This window comes from Hordeum vulgare, chromosome 7H (genome assembly GCF_904849725.1).
Source record: "Hordeum vulgare subsp. vulgare chromosome 7H, MorexV3_pseudomolecules_assembly, whole genome shotgun sequence".
NCBI classification, from domain to species: Eukaryota; Viridiplantae; Streptophyta; class Magnoliopsida; order Poales; family Poaceae; genus Hordeum; species Hordeum vulgare.
Genome location: NC_058524.1, coordinates 55,388,240 through 55,409,281, shown reverse-complemented (window position 1 = coordinate 55,409,281; position 21,042 = coordinate 55,388,240). Strand labels below are relative to the sequence as shown.

Genomic DNA, 21,042 nt, shown 5'->3' with positions numbered 1-21,042 from the left:
GCATCTCGCAACGTCGCGTGTATAAACCACCGACAATAGTAATCGGATCTGGATGAAGGGACCATATCACAAAGACCTTTAGGTCACCATCGCAAAACCCGCATGAATCAAGCATTCAAGTTTGATGAGTAATATAAACACATAACTGTGGTTGTATAAGAAGAAGTTGCCCTTCAAGAAGTGATATGTTTGCCCTGACTTACCTAGCTTGCCATGATGCTCTCTGTCTTCTGCCTACTTGATGAATTTATGCATAACCACTTCACCTACAACACAAGCCCAAAATCAACAACATAAATCACACCTTGACACAAACTGCATGTTGTTCTGCCCACATCAATCTTCACATTCTTCTGTTGTACTCCATGAGGATAAATCAGTAACCATGAGAAAATATTCTCATTTGGCTTTTTCAATTCAGCAAAGAAGAAATTTTTTGCTTCCCCACAACCAGAAGGAAAAGTCAATTCCCTCGTTCGTACTTCTCCTCCTAGTCGCCAGTCGTCTTTCTTCTTCCTTTCCGCGTGCCAGTGCCAGATCCCCCACCTCGCCGCCTCCGATGACCACAGACCCCTCCGCTCCTCCCTAGCCCACGCCGCCCCCGCCACCTCCTCCTCCTCGGATGGAACCCGCGGCGGCGCCGGCCTCCCCTGCAAGCCCTGACGGTGGCCATGCCGCCGGCACCGTCCGGCGGCGCCAGTACGCGGCGCTGGGGCTCACCTTCGCGGCCTACGCGGCGTTCCACGCCTCCCGCAAGCCGCCCAGCATCGTCAAGGCGGTCCTTTCCGCCGAATGGGCGCCGTTCACCGGGCCCGAGGGGACCCACCACCTGGGCGAGCTCGACGTCGCCTTCCTCGCCGCCTACGCCGCCGCCATGTTCGCCGCGGGCCACCTCGCGGACCGCGCCGACCTGCGCGTGCTCCTCAGCGCCGCTATGCTCGCCTCGGGGGCCGCGTCGGCGGCGCTCGGGGCCGCCTACTTCCTCGGCGTCCACAGCCTCCCCTTCTTCCTCGCCGCGCAGGTCGCCAGCGGCGTCGTCCAGTCCGCCGGCTGGCCCTGCGTCGTCGCCGTCGTGGGGAACTGGTTCGGCCACGCCTCCCGCCGCGGGACCATCATGGGGGTGTGGAACTCGCACACCTCCGTCGGCAACATCGCCGGCTCCGTCCTCGCCGCCGCCGTGCTCGAGTTCGGGTGGGGCTGGTCGTTCTTGGTGCCGGCGTTCGTCATCGCCGCGCTTGGGGGCGTGGTGCTGGTGTTCTTGGTCGCTCACCCGGGTGATGCTGGCTTGGACCTGGATGCCATGGAGGTTGAGATGAGTGGGGATGGTGGGGAGGAGGTGGAGCTTCTTGTAGAGGACAAGAAAGATGTTGAGGTGGATGACGATGGTGAATTGGAATTGGAAATGGGATCTCAGCTTCCTAGGGCCATTGGGTTCTTGGAGGCATGGAGATTGCCCGGTGTCGCGGAATATGCATTCTGCCTCTTCTTCTCCAAGCTTGTTGCTTATACCTTCCTCTACTGGTTGCCATTCTATATCCGGAACAATGGTATGTGCATATATTCTGTTTGTCAATCCTCGTAACGATAGCAAAATGCCACTTTGTTATCTACTGCAGCTGCTTGCTGATTACTGTTGGACATTTGGTGAAATGGGTCAGGATTAGTTTGAACTGCTCTGAACTGTCAAGCATTCATCCTACCTTAGCAACTTTATATAGCAGTAGTTTCATTTTCATGTCGTGGTTAGATGGCATTTCTTATTGGACAACATAATCTGTAGCTCCGTGCACAATCAGAAATTTAAGTTCTACAGAAAAACCCTTTGTTTATGCAACGTGATGGAGCTAATTGAGTAACTGATGTCTAGTGATTCTTAGAGATCACCTTCCAATTTGTTTTGGGCATTATTTTCAGCATTTCTACCTATATATAAGTAGCTATTTAGCAGTATTGGTTTACTGAGCAGTTTATTGCAAGAGGTTAAAATGTTTCATGTCAAAACCCTTCTTTTGTGAGTGAAATGAATGCTACCAATATACATGGACTCCATGCATCATTTTTCTGCCTAGTTTTACAGGTGTAATTGACACCGGTGAGGCACTGAGTGATCTAGCTTGTAATCTTGTGTAAACTGCCGATGCTTCCATCGTTTTGTTTTTGTAAATTAGAAGTGACAAGTGCCATTGGGAGGTTATTGCTACTTTGTTGCAAGCATTTTTCATTCACTGAAGAACTTCTCCAGACTATCATTTTGAATGTTAGCTTAATCATGATGTTTACTTATATTACATTTTACAATGTTGCAGCTGTAGCTGGCCAGTTCTTGTCACACAAGGCTTCAGGAATTCTGTCAATTGTATTCGACATCGGAGGAGTTCTTGGAGGGGTTTCCGCTGGTTTCCTCTCCGACGCAATCGGTGCCAGAGCTATAACATCAGCTCTGTTCCTCCTCCTCTCAATCCCCGCTCTTATCCTTTACCGGACATTCGGAAGCATATCCATGCACCACAACGTCGCCCTCATGTTCATCTCCGGCTACTTCGTGAACGGCCCCTACTCCCTCATCACCACCGCTGTCGCAACGGATCTCGGCACCCAGGACGCAATCAAGGGAAATTCACGGGCACTAGCCACCGTCTCTGCGATAATCGACGGCACCGGCTCTGTCGGCGCAGCATTGGGGCCCTTGCTGACGGGGTACATCTCGACAAGAGGATGGAACAGCGTGTTCTTCATGCTGATTGTGTCCATATCCCTCGCCCTCGTGTTTTTGATACGCATAGCGAGGGGCGAGATAGTCGCCAAGATCGGGGCCAGGCGTTAGGTTTTATTTGCTGGCGCCTCGGAACCGCGAGAGGCCTTTTTCGCGGGAGTTGTAAAAGTCTGTAGGAGTTAGGTTAAGGCCATCTCTTGGTTCATGTAAATTGGTTGGTTGGATGCACATATGTACACCCGTGGAAATGGAAGGCTGGATACAGATGCTGTTTTTCTATTTGCGCCATAGTACCTCTCAGCAAGGGGATTAACAAAACATCACCATGTCATCTGTGTTTGTTCTTGATTGTTTACTGTTTTTCCGGTTGTAGATTGTTCAACTACCAAAAGATTGTTGTGTGCAAAGCAACGTTTAGGATATCTGTAACTGCCTAACTGGTACCGTATCTCGGTTGGGTGCTGAGTAGGATAAATAGGCGGATTTTCCAGCTATTCGGTGACCCGCAATGGTGCAAAGTATGAGCCTCCCTGGCAACGGTGTGGTGTCATTTTAGTCACGCCACATGATTTTTGTCGACGAGGAGAAGAGTTGCCCTAGCGGGGGTGGCTTTACTACATATTTTTGTTACACCATCCCTAGATAAGAAAGACATCCTCTATGTATTTTATTCCTACTAAGTCATGATCAGAAAATTACTACCATGCCTGACACGGCACCATCTCATGCTAGGCATACCGAGGATGGTAAGTTGCCGACGGTGGATCCGGTATGAGCTTCCTCAGAGTATCTTCAACAGATCGCGCGGCGTGTTTTTTTTTTTTTTTTTTGCACCGATGAAATACTGTTTTACCAAGCGCGGGAAGAAACAAGTTTTGTGTCCTCCATCCCAAATTTTTTGTTTTAGACTTACTAAATACAAATGTATCTAGTTACGTTTTAGTGTTAGATACATTCATATCTTGAAAAATCTAAGACAAAATTTTTGAGACGGAGAGAGCATTAAACTATAAACAAAAGAACAAGTTATCACTTGAAACACAAAAGATATGGCATAAACATAAACATGGAACATAAAAGAAATGATATTTACCCTATCTCTATCGTTGTGCAATTTGGGTTTATCTTATCAACCGGCGTCATTGCCGCCGTCCACCTTTGACAATCTCTGTTGATCGTCGACCATCGAGAGCGAAGAGATCTATCGATGCGCTCAACTCCATTTTCGTTTTGTGCATCAAAGTACTCATTCATCATAAACCAGTATGTATCTCTAACTTGTTCACCCGTAATGGTGGCATCCATATACACATTCAACCATGTCTTGCATAGCAAGATGTCTTCGTCCATGGTATAGTTGCACGTCTTTCCTTTCGATGCATCAACCATACCCTCACCCTCCTCAGCCACTTCATATTCATGATAATCTTGATGCACTTCACTGGTTTGAGACCAATGGGAATTGCTGGATCCAACTACCATAGTTAACAAATATGTGTCATCATTGAAACTGCAAAGTATGATAAAGAAAATTAATCAAGCTATCCATGTGTACACATTTATCTAGCAACAATAAAAAAAGAAGGAAAGAAAAACCATACCTTGTGGGCATTTCATCAAACACCATGTGCGCATCGGTCGCCGGCGCACTAAATTCCGAGCCCTCTCGCGCTTCGGGCGGCGGAGGCACGACCGGAGGCGCTACTGAGTTACTCTCCGTGCGCGTAGAACGTCGTCCACTTTCTTCTTCTTTTAGGCCATCGTCGCCGCTGCCGTCATCTGTCTTTTGGAGACTGAGCTCTGTGGCTTCGCGCCGGGCAACGGCCCGACGCTACCCTGTGAGTTCGTTCGAGACACCATGAAAAGGCCGCACGCGAGACCGGTGCTTGGAGTCGGTGCAGCGTCGACGACGAAACCGAAGGTCAACCTCGCGTAAGGGTTTGCAGCGGCGACGGAGGAGAGGAGGATGAGGGGTCGCGTGTGTAGGAAGGGGATGGGGATGTCGACACGGTCGTCCATCGCAGAAAGTTCATCGGCGGTGGCGCGGGAAGGGGTGAACGCAGGCGCGGTCGAAAAATTCAGGACGACAGTTGCTCGCTCGCGCGCAATTGTTCGCGGTTCCGCGTGCTGGAACTGGCGTACCAAATACCCAGTGCGTTGGCGCTTGTTTATCACGAGTGGATTATAGCGTTATATAGCTGTTTTATCCAGCGTGCAACTTATTTAACGCACCTGTTGGAGATGCACTGGTAAGCTCGAGAGGGGGGGGGGGGGGGGGGGCGACTCTGAGAAGATGAAGGTGATCTCCCCAAATAGAAGTAAATATTTCAGTCATGAATTGTCATCAAAGTCTAAGAAATAACACTGAACTTCAAAACCATCTACTTTACAATCCTAAACTAACAAAACCAGACAACTATCAACCCTCCTCTCTTCAAATAAGTTTTCTAGGCTGTTTTGTTCAGTTTTCACTTGTTGACAACCCAGCCAGCAGTCAACTCTAAACCTTATAATTTTTAATCTGCTTGGCAAAAAATATTGAACCAAGAATGATCAGCATACTAGTCTTCATTTTTAAAATAAATCAAAAGAATTGGGCAATGTCGTTTTTTGATCGATTTTTGACTAAAATTTATACTAAATATGAATTTTACTTGTATTTGTAATCTACTCCATCCGTTTTTAAATATAAGACCTTTTAGAGATTTCAATATAGACTACATACGGATATATATATAAACGTATTTAAAAATGCAGATTCAACCATTTTGCTCTGTATGTAATCTGTACTGAAATCTCTAAAAGGGTTTATATTTAGGAACGGAGGAAGTATTTGGAAGAAGGATTGAAACTTCCCCAGAAATATGAGCATAGTACTGCTAACTTTTGCGAATTTTCTTTGGAAAATCTAGACACTTCATTTTCTGACAACAAATTGTCCGGATGTGTTATCCTTATAATTTTAATATGTTTAGAAAAAGATTTAAAGTTTCACTAAATGATCAACATAGTAGTGTTCATTTTCTTAAGATTTTTTTTCATGTTTTGTGGAATTTTCATGTGTGGGTCAATTTTGACCACATTTTGTCCTCAATATGTATTTTCCTTGAAATTTTAATCTATTTTGCAAAGCTGATTGAAAGTTTCCAAGAATGAGTAGCATAATTCGGCACATTTTCGAGAATTGTGTCAGTTTTCTGGGACTTTCATTTTTTGCTAAATTTTGACCAAAATTTGTCCTAATTGTTTCTCATCTGTTAGGTCAAAATGATGAAACTTTCCTAGTATGATCACCATAGTACTATTCAGTTTTGAGAAAAAAACCAACCACTTTTGGACTTCTTATTTTTTCGGTCAATTTATAACAAATAAATGGCTGGCGTGACAAGTGACTAGGATAGGCGATTGGACGGTTAACATATCAAAACAGCCGATAAAACTGGTTTGAAGAGAGGAGAGTTGATACTTATTTTGTGTTTTTTGAGTTTTGGGTTGTAAAGTAGGCACTTTCGAAGTTCAGGGTTGTTTCTTAAACTTTGATGACAATTCAAGGTTGTAATATGAACGTCTCTCATCTTCCCATGCCCTTTTTATCGCCATGGTGGAGGATGAAGAGCGGTCGGTTTGTTCACAAATGTTCAGGGTTGTTCACTAGGCTGACTAGGATAGCTGATTGTATGGTCAATGGGGACAAAACCAGAGTCATGGCAGGGGGGTGTTTGAATGGTTTTCAAAATTTGGGGTTGATTTTTCGCTGATTTTAAGTTGATGGTTGGTTTTTAGAGAAACTAAAAATGTCAAGATTGCAAAATTTCACACTTACTCCTACTAGTCGGCACAAGCGGTGACGGAGCTACACCCCAAGCCTGGGGGCCGGACCTGAGTCGTGGCATAAAAAACACTAGATCGTTGATGACGCGCGTTGCTGCGTCCATCCATTTTGAAATAAATATATATAAATATTAGACAAATCTGGAGCTTATACGTATAAATGAGGTATAAATGAGTTAGATGCCCCAAAATAGATGAGGATTAGTCGTTAAAAACTGTACAACTCGGTCCATGAAGTTTTAAAAGGAGGTAGCTACAACAAAGATACAGAAAGAGATAGCATTATGGAATATCTTTTCTCTAAAAATAGAGAATATTTATATTCGTAATCTCTACAATCTTCTTGGAGAACATTTTTTTTGTTCTTTCTCCCATGGATCTGTGAGACAGTTGTTTGGTCGTATATGATACATGTTGTAGGTGGCCGCTCCTACCGAATATGTTAGATGAGGTGATGGCAAGCAAATCCGGTTTGATTGCATGTATTACAACAACAAGCTAGAGCATGACAACATGAGTAGGGACATGTCCATATGTTAATTCGATGTGCTACAAACATACCAAATTAACATATTTTGTAGACAATGTAAGGGATGTAATACATAAATTTAGCACAAGGAGTAAAAAAGAATATACAAAGAGTCCCCGCAAGTTTAAGGGATGAAAGATGTTGATGCTGGTAACTAAGTTCCTCATCCAACGATTTGTAATCCATAGAGGTGATAAGTTTAATTTCTAATAGGACGACAACTCCATACTTGTCTTTACCTGAATTACAACCATGGAGACAAAAAAAGTTAAAGGCCAAAATACTTTTTTGTTGCTACCGGTTTTAGATTGAGACCTGAAGTTCCTAACTAAAGCATGGTCTTCGACCCAAGGATGTTCTATTAATTGAGCAGCAGTTTGACGTGCAGTAGGATCATGCTGCAAGCGGCATTTTCGAAAGTTTTGCTTCAAAAGGAAAATATCTTGGGCATCTGGTATGTTGTTTTTCTAAAATGATAACCTGGAAATGAATGGACTTTAGTTTATATTCATCTTACAGGGGGGGAATACATGAAAAACCATCAATAGCCTTCCTCCACTCCGTAGGAGCTTCCTTTCAATAATTTGATAGATATGTATGTTGAGTTGCTGACATCTACATTAGTAATGCATATTAAATAAAATTGACTATAAAATATAAAAATTACCAATATCACTGACACGGTATAGTATAATTGATCTTGTGGTATCACCATTATGATTTACAAGTATAATTGCTTCCTTGGTATCCCTGTGAGAAAGGTAATTTAATCAGTAAGGATTAAGAAAAACGTGCAGATTTATCATTAGAAAGGGCCATCTCTCTTATGTATTGTGATTTGATGACTGCCCAATACATCTGCACTACGTTATGCCATAGAGGATCTGTGCAGTGTAAATCCGGAATTAGGCCTCCCCTGATGGACCATATTCTTGAGCAACTTATGTATACAGTGCCCAGAAAGAAACTCAAAATAGACTGCAAATATCTCACTGGACAACATTTATATCTGAAACATATTCAGGGAAAATATTACTCCTATAATTTAGTACAGAATGCATCTCTTCATAAATTACACCGCAGTGATTTATTGATTCACGACTGTAAAAAAATATATCGAATTTATCTAACCAATTTGACAACATCTAACTTTTGTAGTGCACATGGCAGCGACCACACGGACCGTGGATGTGCTTATAGACACTGAAGACACGCATGACCGCCATTGCTGGAGTTTCGGACTAACCTGTCAACATGGTTGCCACTTGGGTTTCCGCTACAAGCATAGCGGTGCTACGTGTGAACACAGACGAACTGATAGAGTACAGAGATCGGGAGAAGCGGTTATGGAAGGCTTTTTTACCTGTCCAAGAAAAATTGGATTATCATATAAATAATTTCGAAGATAAAAAATCGTGATAATCAATATCCAAGATCTGCCCGACTCAATTTCAATATGAACATCACCTATACAAAATTTTGATCAGGAGGATATTAGCACAACATAATCGCTGGGTGGAAAAAGGAATAGTAATATGAATGGTAAAAAAGTGAAGATATGAAGGAACCTAGCAAAGCACCATGCCGATGGATGTCCTATCGCCGTAGTGAAACGGATGAGTTGAGAGTGGTACATGAAGAAGTATATATACATGTACCTATACTGCGAGAGCAAAAGGACGAGAAAACAAAGAGACACCCATTAATCACCGCTGGCACACATCATCCGTCATGAACGCGTGAAGAGAAACTGAAAGTGACTGCTGCCTTTAAACCCTAGGGGAGCAGTTTCTCTCGAGAAACAGCCGAACAACATGCATCGTCCAGATCAGACCTACCGCACAAAACCGGTCGGCGGCCGTATCGCCTACCTCTCCATCTGCGTCTTCTCCCCTCCTCTGTCAAAGAACGATCCGCTCGTCCTCTCAGACCACCGCAACGATCTCTCTCTCTCGGATTAGCGTAACCGCATAAGTTCCACTCGGGTCGGTAGCTAATTGGGCCGCCCAGAGCAGGATCCTTTTTCTCTCCGGAGCGCATTTTTATTGGCGGAGTGGGCGGCCTTTCTGACCCACGCTCACAGGAATTATCATTGTTGGGCTGGCAGAAAAGCCCGGTGAACGAGAGGGCCCAGATTTTTCCTACAGAGCAGCTGCCCATTTAGGACAGTTGGTCCAGTAAAAAGAATGTTCGGTGGAGGTCAGGACAGAGATCAGATTTGACGGCCAAGATCTAAAAAATCATGTAAATGGACGGCCAGAAACGTCTAAGTCGTGAGAGAGCTCGAAATTAGCTCAATTTTACTGTCCTAAATTTGTCGATTGTGTATTTTTACACTATTTCACACAACATTTTACTGTAGCACTCAACCAGGCCCGGCCTAGTGTTATCCTCCCTCCGTCCCTGGGCACAAGCATACTTATTTTCACTTCATAGTATTAAGTCTCAACAACTAAGGAGGTGTTTGGTTTGCTACAAAAGTAACGTAATCAATTTACAGCAGTAAGAGATTACTTTATATTTTGTTTGTTTTGACCGGGCGTAATCAGATAACAGCAAAACCAGATCCCAGCCTAGTTTTAATTTGATTCCGCCTAAAGTCGGGCGTAATAGGACAACGTTATCCTGGAAAAAGGAAATCTTCTCTCTCTTTATACGAGTCGTCCTCTTCGTGGTTTCCGCCACGACCGCCGTCGGGCTCTCCACGGCCTGCAAGGAGACTAGTGATCCGTAAGACCTATTATCCCTCCACTATATTCCTCCATGATCGAATCCGCTCCTGCTTCGGCCCTGCTGCCGGACCATCCACTACACCTTCTTCGGCGGCGCGACGAGGCGACAGTGGAGGTCCAGTCTTAGCACAACGTCGATAAGCGCCCTAATGGCGAACACGAGGATGAGCTCACCTTGTATAACGCGAGTTCAAGACTGCAATTGGCGCCGGGAGCGGCTGCCTGCGGCGGCAGGGCGAGTTACGCCACCATGATGTGTGTGTGTCGTTTGAAAATAAATAAATAAATAATGTGTTGATTTTTTTATTTCCGAGAGGCACGATAAAAGTAAAACCATGCCTCTCATGAATAAAAAAAGAAAACACGTTCTTTGTGCAATTTTTGAAATTTTTTCTGTTAAAAAGCTAATAAAGACAGGTGTAAACCAAAACACCAATTTTTTTAATAAAATAATTAAAAAACCAAATACACATAGAAAAAATAAAATAAAAAGTTAGAAGAATACTATCAGAACGCGACACGTGACGACAGCTGAGAACACGTGACGACAGATGAGAGTGCTCGTTGTGAGACATTCGAATAAAGGCTCGCGAACTAGTGATTTCCGTTTTGCCGAGCAGTGCTCCCGTGGCCCTGGCTACATTTGCGGGCTGTTTGAGGCACAAGTGGGCGCTGCGGACCACGTGATCTGGTGCGTTTGTTCATGGATCCGACAGTTACGGTATTGAATCGCTGTGAGTCGCAGTGAGTGGGCGTAGGTAGCTGCGAAAAGTGCAAATGGAGGCCGGGCATCAGGGTGGACATAAAAAAGTTCATAACAATATACTTTCATACGTGATGTATACATAAAAAACAAAAACACAAATTAAGAAGGGACCTTTTTTGTTGTTCTTGGTCCTGATTTTTTTTTTGTGCTGCTTGCAAAAAATATTTTTTTTAACAAAAATTTACAGATCGACTGCAAATATATATAAGTTTTCACGTATTTATTTTCGGATTTTTTTATAACATAGAAATACCATTTTTGAATCTTTTGATATAAAGTCCTCCAATGCCCCCGTCCACCAAAACTTCGCACTCCGCTATACTATACTTTCTTCATTTCATAATACAGTGCGTCCACAATTTTTAAAATTTAACTTTGATCATAAATTTAACTAACATGATGAACTTCATCGCGAGTCAAAATTATACTATTGAAACATTTTTCGAATATAAATTCAATGGAATAAATTTTATTCCCGTCGCAGTCGTCAACGTTGGTTAAAATTATGGTCAAACATAAATTTTGAAAAGCATGAGCATAGTACATCGCGGCGCCGCTCCCGTAAAAGGCCATTGTTCGTTCATCTAGGACTTATCTTAGCTTCTTGTGTCATTTAGCATGTGTGGATGCTAATTTAAATGTGTGAATGGTTTTGTTATTGCATTGATAGGCTTCAAGATTTTGATAAAAGAAATGTAAAGTCAACATTGTAAGCTGATTAACCTGGAATGTGTCAATAAGGGTCGCAACAAAGGAACCACTTTAGTGATAATTCACTCCGGAGCCCGGGCTCAGATGAGCCCGGTGAACAGTACCTCGTTTTGAAGTAGAATTTTCTTTTTAAAAAAATATTTTTTTCTGGGACGAGATGTTTCTGTGCATGAACTCCGAGTAAAATTTTGTAAACTTTAGATATTTGAGGAGCTCGTGGTAAAAAAGACAAAATCAAAAGTAAACAGTGCGATTTTCAAAAGTTTCTCAGAAATTTGTTTTTTTTTGGCACGAGCTCCTCGAATGTCCAAAGTTCACAAAATTTCGCACGGAGTTCATGCACATGAGCATCTTGCACCACAATATGTTTTCTAAGTTTTTTTTCATTTTCAAAACGGGGTACCGATCATGCCCGGGCTCATCTGAGCCCGGGAACCGAATCGCGGCGCCCCCACTTTAGATCATATAAAACTTAGATAAGATGACAATAGCACAGTGGTTTTTGTGGTCATTACTGAATTAAAGGAATGCTCAGCCGAAAGTGGGACTGCTTTGTTTAGTTGATGCACATATGTAGATGATAACTTGTCTTCCATTTCATGGATATGATAGTCCGCACACTTTTTTCTTCATGCCAACTTGAGAAACGAACAACTGTTTCGTTGCGTGGCTGGAAAAGTAAGACATTTTATTTGCGGCAGGTAGGAGACATTGAGTAGTTCTTTTCTTTTTCGGTTGTGTTCTACTACTAACCTTTTCGTTGGTTTGCCCTATACTCGTGGATCTGCAATTATTGTTCTCTTTCATTTCTCACATTTGCCTGTGCGTCATGGTGACTAAGAGGATGCTTGGATACGCCATGACTAAAAGTAATGAGACTAAAACTTGCTAGCCTCACCCATGCTTAGATCCAAATACTAAAGAGACTAAAATTAAGTTAATGAACATTTATTATCCTCCAAACCCTTCAACCCAGAACTTGCCTGAGGAGTTAAATGAGGAGAGAGAGGACTAATGCATATTTTAGTAGGGGTACCCTTGACTAAAAGATTTTAGCCTCAAGATTAGTTTTAGCCTCTCTTTAGTCAGGGGTGCTTGAAAATGTAGCCTCTTAAAAAGACTAGTTTTAGTCTCTTAGATCCAAGCACCCTCTAAAACCATCACACATGATTGCTTGAGCGAGAGAGTTTGCGTTGTTTGTACTCTATCAAGAAAAATGACTGTAAGATTTATTTAATCGTACTTACATTATCAGTGGCTGACAATGACGATGTGGTTCTCCTGATGCTGTGTTATGAGGTGGAGAATTTGCAGGACATACTCCCTTCGTCCGAAATTACTTGTCGCACAAATTAATAAAAATGGATGTATCTAAAACTGAAGTACATTTAAATACATTCATTACTATGACAAGTATTTTCGGATGGAGGGGACTACATTTCAAAAAAGAAAAAACACCGGAATGACCATTCTCTTATGACGATTCATAACGACGATAGCAGTAGAAACAAAGGATTAGCAACCTTATTTTTCAAACATCTATAGATGTAAGATGCAAGCTAATACTCCATCCGTTTCATACCGTAGTGTGTATAGATTTTTTGAAAAGTCAAACCTCACAAACTTTGAACAAGTTTATGAAAAAAACATTTACATCTAGAATGCCAAACATATATCATTAGATTCATTTGTTATATATATATTTGATATTATATATAAATAATTTTATCTATAAGGGCATCTACAAATCTGGCCTACAAATGTCTCCGGTATATGTCCGAATGAGTCCACGAACATGATGCCGGAGGGGGCCATCCAAAGCTAGTCACAAATTAATCCCGTTCGGAAGAGAGAGAAAGAGAGTAGGGAGGACCATGCATGTGATGAGATTTGTGGTGTGATGCCACGTAGAGAGAAGAGGGAAACCATGCATGTGAAGAGAAAGAAAAGAGATGAGGACTACGTGGAGGCCTTGTGTTGGTCAAGTGCATGTCTCGACACCAGCATCCCCGGGGTTTGTTTATAGGATACTGAAATCTGTTAGTCCGGACTGTTAAGCGGACATATACATGCATCATTGGACGACAAAAGTTATCTGAACACTGTGATTCAGACATATAGTAAAGGTTTAGAGATCCGCTTTAAAGATATCCTAAACTTAGTCAAAGTTAATACTCCATCCATCACGGTTTAAAAGACGTGGTTGGAAATTATCTGAAACCTAGGTGGTTGTTGATTGACTGTGAGATGGGATAAAAAATAGCATTCACACTACGCATGCATATAGAAGTAGTACAATGGAGTATTAATTAGCTGTTAGGAGTAATTGCAATGCGCCTTAAACCTTATCTATTATGAAAATGCACGTAAATTTAACTGTGCCTTCTAAATCGCGACAGAGGTAATACAGAAAAAGGAGAAACAGACCTAGAATAAATCGGCAAAAAAGGGTAAAAACCAAAATAAAAACCAAAAACACGTGTCACCGACGGGTAAACTATGGCTAACAACGGCGGATGCATGGCAGGAGGCCCTGCTTTGCGGCCCAAGGTTGTTAGAGAGTGTAGATTCCTATGTTCTTCTATTCTAATGATGGATATATTTCTGACGAGAATTTTCTGAAAGCTAAACTGAAAAGTGTGTCGTCATTCACATGACAAAGTGTTATCCGGGTAGCTTTAAATATCTTTTTCTCGAGTGTAAGTTTGTTTGGATGTGTGGTTCATTGTTAGCTAGCTTTAAATCTTTACCGTCCCCTCCCTTCTTAGTGTGCATAACATGTTCGGTAATTAGTTGAAGGTTATTAATATAAAAAAAGTTCACATATCTATGTAGGGGTGACAACTAGGGATATAGAGCGGCGTCCCGCGTACACCCGCCAAAGTGTTAAATTAGTGCAACTTTGCCTAGGAAAAAGCTGTATACAGAACGACATGGATTCGGTGCCGCTCTACATCCCTACTGACAACCTTATATATATGCTGTGCTATGTTGTTTTTGAGGAATAGCGTGGTCTTTTAAATGCACTTGGCGTGTATTTTTTTGATACTACTTTTTTTTACATCCCTCACTGGTTAAGACCTTCTGCATATTTTCTCTACTTATTGTATAAATAATATTATATTTTATGGACGAGCTAGTTTTATTCATCTTATGCAGAGATTTAACATTCGTCCAGTACAGTTGTATCAACTCAATATGTCAGTCGACACACCATGTCATGCCAGAAAACCTTGGTAGGTGGCTGAACGTGGTGCTCTTCATGATGTAGTCTTTCAAACACGCTGACATGTGCAACCAATATCATGTCGCGCCACGAAGCGTGGATATATAAGTGGTTGAATGCCAATGTGTGCACTTTTCCTTATGTCAACTCTTCGAGAAATAACTTTTAACATGTATGCAGTGCATGGGCACATCATGTCACACCACAATTCTTTTTCCAGCGACACGTTCTTCACGGCGTACCATATCACGCCATGCAACCTCACTGAGTGGTAGCATAACCATGTGTGTATTGCTTACAACGTTGATGCCGACGCGCATGTCCCATTCGGCCACGAAACCTTGATAGATGGCTATATGGTAATATGTGTATATTTTCCACCGGGGTATCTTTTAAAATGTCGACATGCATGCAATGTAGTGAACACGTCATGTCACTCTCCACGAAACCTTTGATAGGGGCTTAATGGCCGTTTGTGCTTTTTTCCAAAGCTATGCTCTTTAGTCTTCATGGCGTATCTTCATAGAAAAATAACATAATCTCCGATGATGGTGACCATATTATGTTCACATAACATCGCTTGATTTAGAAATTTTGTGCACAAACTCAAGAAAAAAAATCTTCTTTTAAATTTATTCACAAGTTGAAGCAATCTTTACATTATCAAAAAATATATATCATGGTTGTCAAAAATCTTGGTAACTCAAAGATTTATTCTGAATTTCAAGAATTTTTTTTAAAAAACATACAATAATAAGCCGATCCATCCAACAGTTAATTTCTTCAAAATTCACACAGGTATATTGTCACAAAGACTTCGAAGCATTAATGTTTAACTACATATATTAAATCTTTCATGAACAATTTTAAAATCGAGAACAATTTTTAAAATTACAAATATTTACTAAAAATCATGAATATTTTTTATATTTCGAACGGGTTTAAATATTTTCTTTTGAATTGGCCACCAATTCAAGAAAAGACGAACATAATTTTTGATGTTGGAGGATTTTATTTTAAATTCACAAACATTTTTTGAAATGCATGAAGTTTTTCTGAATAAACAAACATTTTATAAATCAGTAATATATTTATTAAATTCATGGACATTGTTTTGGAATTTGCAAAAAAATATAAAAATCTGGCGCTTTTTTGAATCCTATTTTTAATTCAAAATAAAAATTCGTCAGCATTTTAATCCAAATTCCTATTTTTTAATATGCAAAAGTTTTTGTAATTCTAAATTATTTAAATTTTAAATAAACAAAAATGGAACGGAAAATTTTAAATAAAAAAACAAACTATCAAAACAGGCATTAGCTATTTTTAAAATTTTAGGACATATTTTGAATTAGAAAGCATTTTGCTAAATGCATTTAATACGTTTTAATACATGGAATTGTATTTGAGATCATGGACTATTCTTATTGTACAAACATTTTTAAAAAATTGCAAACATTTTATTGTATATGCGAGCATTTTTTACAAAACTACGAGCAGTTTTTGAAGTCACAAACATTTTAATTTTTTAAATATGTTGATTTATAATTTTCAGTTTATTAAAATTTTAAAGATTATTTAAAGTTCTAAATTATTTAAAATAAAAAAATAAAACGGAACTGAAAATAAATAAATAAACGGAACTAAAAGCAGACGCCTGTGCATGGCCGGCCCATACGGTGTGCTGGATATTCTCCCAGCATGCAGAGCGTAATATAGAAGGTTTTTACATGGTTCGGCCCAGTCCAAGATTTTTCTTGTTGTGAAACGTTTTCTATTACTTACCGGTGGCATGGTGGGAATTTATGCAAACTTTAGGGGTAATTTTCAAGACGGACGACCAGAAACCGAATTTGTTTTATTATTAGGGAGAGATTTCCAAGACGGACGACCAGAAACCGTATGTGCTTTATTATTAGGGAGAGACTTATTGTATAAAGTAATATTGTATTTTATGGGCGTGTTAGTTGTGTTCATCTTATGCAGAGACTTGACATTCGTCGAGTGCGGGTGTATCAACTCAATATGTCTCGACACACCATGTCATGCCAGAAAACCTTGATGGGTGGCTGCACAGCCATGTGTGCATTTTCTCCAACGTCGTGCTCTTCATGATGTAGTCTTTCAAACACGCTGACATGTGCAACCAATATCATATCGCGCCACGAAGCTTGGATATATAAGTGGTGGAATGACAATGTGTGCACTTTCCCTAACTCCATCTCTTCGAGAACTAACTTTTAACATGTATGTGTTGGAAATATGCCCTAGAGGCAATAATAAATTAGTTATTATTATATTTCTTAGTTCATGATAATTGTTTATTATCCATGCTATAATTGTATTGATTGGAAACACAGTGCATGTGTGGATACATAGACAAAACACTGTCCCTAGTAAGACTCTAGTTAACTAGCTCGTTGATCAAAGATGGTCAAGGTTTCCTGACCATAGGCAAGTGTTGTCACTTGATAACGGGATCACATCATTAGGAGAATCATGTGATGGACTAGACCCAAACTAATAGACGTAGCATGTTGATCGTGTCATTTTGTTGCTACTGTTTTCTGCGTGTCAAGTATTTGTTCCTATGACCATGAGATCATATAACTCACGGACACCGGAGGAATGCTTTGTGTGTATCGAACGTCGCAACGTAACTGGGTGACTATAAATATGCTCTACAGGTATCTCCGAAGGTGTTTGTTGAGTTAGTATGGATCAAGACTGGGATTTGTCACTTCGTATGACGGAGAGGTATCTCGGGGCCCACTCGGTAATACAACATCACACACAAGCCTTGCAAGCAATGTGACTTAGTGTAAGTTGCGGGATCTTGTATTAGGGAACCACTACTGAAATTCAGAAATTTGCCGTCTGCCAAGGCGGACGGCAAAGGGGGCAACCACGAACGGCAAAGGCTTTGCCGTCTGCCCCCTCATGGCAAAGTAGACGGTAAAAAAAATCCGGTGAAGAGGCTCTTTGCCGTCTGCTTTCACAAAGCGGACGGCAAAGAATCTTTGCCATGAGGGGGCAGACGGCAAAATAAATGGGACGGCATATATTGCAACGTCCCCGTTAAGTGTTAACGGCAGACCTCCTCTCTTTGCCGTCTGCCTCCCCCCCTTTGCCATGTGGGGGCAGACGGCAAAGAGGGGACAGAGAGGGGGTAGATTCTCTCTTTGCCGTCGGCCTCCCCCCCTTTGTCATGTGGGGGCAGACGGCAAAGAGGGGAGAGAGGGGGAGGGGCAGACGGCAAAGAGGGGAGAGAGAGGGGGCAGATTCTCTCTTTGCCGTCTGCCTCCCCCCCTTTGCCATGTGGGGGCAGACGGCAAAGAGGGGAGAGAGGGGGGGCAGATTCTCTCTTTGCCGTCTGCCTCCCCCCCTTTGCCATGTGGAGGCAGACGGCAAAGAGGGGAACCAACCCCTTTTTTATTTATTTTTTGTTATATCCAGCATTTTTAACAATAATCAGGATATATATATATATTTGACATAAATAAATTTCTTTCCGTACTCATAACCATATTAAAATAACTCTCATCCATAGTGCATACATATTATGGAAGTTACATCCGTACCAAACCATATATTACACCAGTTTCATCCACGTGCATACAAAGTTTCATATATTCATATACTACAATAGTTTCAATACAACCCATGGTACAAGAAATCATCTTCAAGCATTCCATCAACCAAGCTTCCCGTGAAGTGAAGGTAATCTGCAAAATGACAAATAAGAAAGTTAGAAAAATAATACTAGATGAAGTAGTGTATATATAGGTTATTTCGGAGAGAAATTAGCTAAGTATAGACCATTTAGGAGCTAACTAAGCTAATTATGTCATTTAGGTGGAACCCTAGCTAACTATAGGAGAAGAGAAAGAGAAGAAGAAGTAAAAGAAGGAGGAGGAGGAGGAGAAGGAGAAGGAAGAGGAGAAGAAGAAGAAAAAGGAGGAGGAGGAGGAGGAGAAGGAGAAGGAAGAGGAGAAGAAGAAGAAGGAGAAGAAGGAGAATAAGAAGGAGAAGAAGGAGAAGAAGGAGAAGAAGAAGGATAAGGAGCGGGAGCTCCTTCTCCTTCTTCTTCTCCTTCTTCTCCTTCTTCTTCTCCTTCTTCTCCTTCTTCTTCTTATCCTTTTGTCCCCTTCTTCTCATTTTTCCTCTTTCTTCTCCTTTTTCCTCTTCCTTCCTTTCATTTTCCTCTTTTTCTCTTCTTGTCCCCTTCTTCGGGCTAAATTGGCTAAGAATGCCTTTTTGGAGCTAATTATGTCATTTCGAGGATAATTAGCTAAGTATAGGTCATTTTTTATTAAATAGGCCATTTTGGAGCTAACTAAGCTAATTATGTCATTTCGTAGGATAATTAGCCAATTTAGCCTTTCTTGGATAAGTCTAAGCTACGTAGAAGAAGAGATAGAGAAGAAGAAGTAAAATAAGGAGGAGGAGGAGGAGGAGGAGGAGAAGAAGAAGGAAGAGGAGAAGAAGAAGAAAAGAAGAAGGAGAAGGAGAAGAAGAAGGAGAAGGAGAAGGAGGAAGAAGGAGGAAGAAGAAGGGGAAGGAGGAGCTCCTTCTCCTTCTCCTCCTTCTTCTCCTTCTTCTTCTCCTCCTCCCTCTCCTCCTTCTTCTCCTCATTTTTCCTCTTCCCTCTTTTCATTTTTCCTCTTTTTCTCTTCTTGTCCCCTTCTTCGGGCTAAATTGGCTAAGAATGCCTTTTTGGAGCCAATTATGTCATTTCGAGGATAATTAGCTAAGTATAGGTCATTTTTTATTAAATAGGCCATTTTGGAGCTAACTAAGCTAATTATGTCATTTCTTACAACAATTAGCCAATTTAGCCTTTCTTGGATGAGTCTAAGCTATGTAGAAGAAGAGATAGAGAAGAAGAAGTAAAATAAGGAGGATGAGGAGGAGGAGGAGGAGGAGAAGAAGGAAGAGGAGAAGAAGAAGAAAATAAGAAGGAGAAGGAGAAGAAGAAGGAGAAGGAGAAGGAGGAAGAAGAAGGAGTAGGAGGAGCTCCTTCTCCTTCTCCTCCTTCTTCTCCTTCTTCTCCTTCTTCTTCTCCTCCTCCCTCTCCTCCTTCTTCTCCTCATTTTTCCTCTTCCCTCCTTTCATTTTTCCTCTTTTTCTCTTCTTGTCCCCTTCTTCGGGCTAAATTGGCTAAGAATGCCTTTTTGGAGCTAATTATGTCATTTCGAGGATAATTAGCTAAGTATAGGTCATTTTTTATTAAATAGGCCATTTTGGAGCTAACTAAGCTAATTATGTCATTTCGTAGGATAATTAGCCAATTTAGCCTTTCTTGGATGAGTCTAAGCTACGTAGAAGAAGAGATAGAGAAGAAGAAGTAAAATAAGGAGGAGGAGGAGGAGGAGGAGGAGGAGAAGAAGAAGGAAGAGGAGAAGAAGAAGCAAAGAAGAAGGAGAAGGAGAAGAAGAAGGAGAAGAAGGAGAAGAAGAAGGAGTAGGAGGAGCTCCTTCTCCTTCTCCTCCTGCTTCTCCTTCTTCTTCTCCTCCTCCCTCTCCTCCTTCTTCTTCTCCTCATTTTTCCTCTTTCTTCCTTTCATTTTTCCTCCTTTTCTCTTCTTGTCCCCTTCTTCGGGCTAAATTGGCTAAGAATGCCTTTTTGGAGCTAATTATGTCATTTCGAGGATAATTAGCTAAGTATAGGTCATTTTTTATTAAATAGGCCATTTTGGAGCTAACTAAGCTAATTATGTCATTTCGTAGGATAATTAGCCAATTTAGCCTTTCTTGGATGAGTCTAAGCTACGTAGAAGAAGAGATATAGAAGAAGAAGTAAAATAAGGAGGAGGAGGAGGAGGAGGAGGAGGAGAAGAAGAAGAAGGAAGAGGAGAAGAAGAAGAAAAGAAGAAGGAGAAGGAGAAGAAGAAGGAGAAGGAGAAGGAGGAAGAAGAAGGAGTAGGAGGAGCTCCTTCTCCTTCTCCTCCTTCTTCTCCTTCTTCTCCTTCTTCTTCTCCTCCTCCCTCTCCTCCTTCTTCTTCTCATTTTTCCTCTTCCCTCCTTTCATTTTTCCTCTTTTTCTCTTCTTGTCCCCTTCTTCGGGCTAAATTGGCTAAGAATGCCTTTTTGGAGCTAATTATGTCATTTCGAGGATAATTAGCTAAGTATAGGTCATTTTTTATTAAATAGGCCATTTTGGAGCTAACTAAGCTAATTATGTCATTTCGTAGGACAATTAGCCAATTTAGCCTTTCTTGGATGAGTCTAAGCTACGTAGAAGAAGAGATAGAGAAGAAGAAGTAAAATAAGGAGGAGGAGGAGGAGGAGAAGAAGAAGGAAGAGGAGAAGAAGAAGAAAAGAAGTAGGAGAAGGAGAAGAAGAAGGAGAAGGAGAAGGAGGAAGAAGAAGGAGTAGGAGGAGCTCCTTCTCCTTCTCCTCCTTCTTCTCCTTCTTCTCCTTCTTCTTCTCCTCCTCCCTCTCCTCCTTCTTCTCCTCATTTTTCCTCTTCCCTCCTTTCATTTTTCCTCCTTTTCTCTTCTTGTCCCCTTCTTCGGGCTAAATTGGCTAAGAA

The 21,042-nt window shown here is 41.4% G+C and overlaps 1 protein-coding gene across 1 annotated transcript; it reads left to right on the top strand.

Annotated features, from left to right (window-relative positions):
- The first annotated feature begins 527 nt into the window (after positions 1-527).
- Positions 528-3,031, top strand: LOC123410812 (putative glycerol-3-phosphate transporter 5). Its single transcript, XM_045103752.1, has 2 exons — positions 528-1,547; positions 2,307-3,031. Exons 1-2 carry the CDS (start codon positions 623-625, stop codon positions 2,822-2,824), a joined length of 1,443 nt encoding a protein of 480 aa, XP_044959687.1. The 5' UTR covers positions 528-622; the 3' UTR covers positions 2,825-3,031.
- The last annotated feature ends 18,011 nt before the right edge of the window (positions 3,032-21,042 follow it).

What these genes read in the sequence shown, in the direction of transcription:
- LOC123410812 (XM_045103752.1), top strand. Translation starts at nt 623, where the DNA reads ATGGAACCCGCGGCGGCGCCGGCCTCCCCTGCAAGCCCTGACGGTGGC. An exon ending in ATTCTATATCCGGAACAATG is followed by an intron (nt 1,548 to 2,306) that starts GTATGTGCATAT and finishes ACAATGTTGCAG; the next exon opens with CTGTAGCTGGCCAGTTCTTG.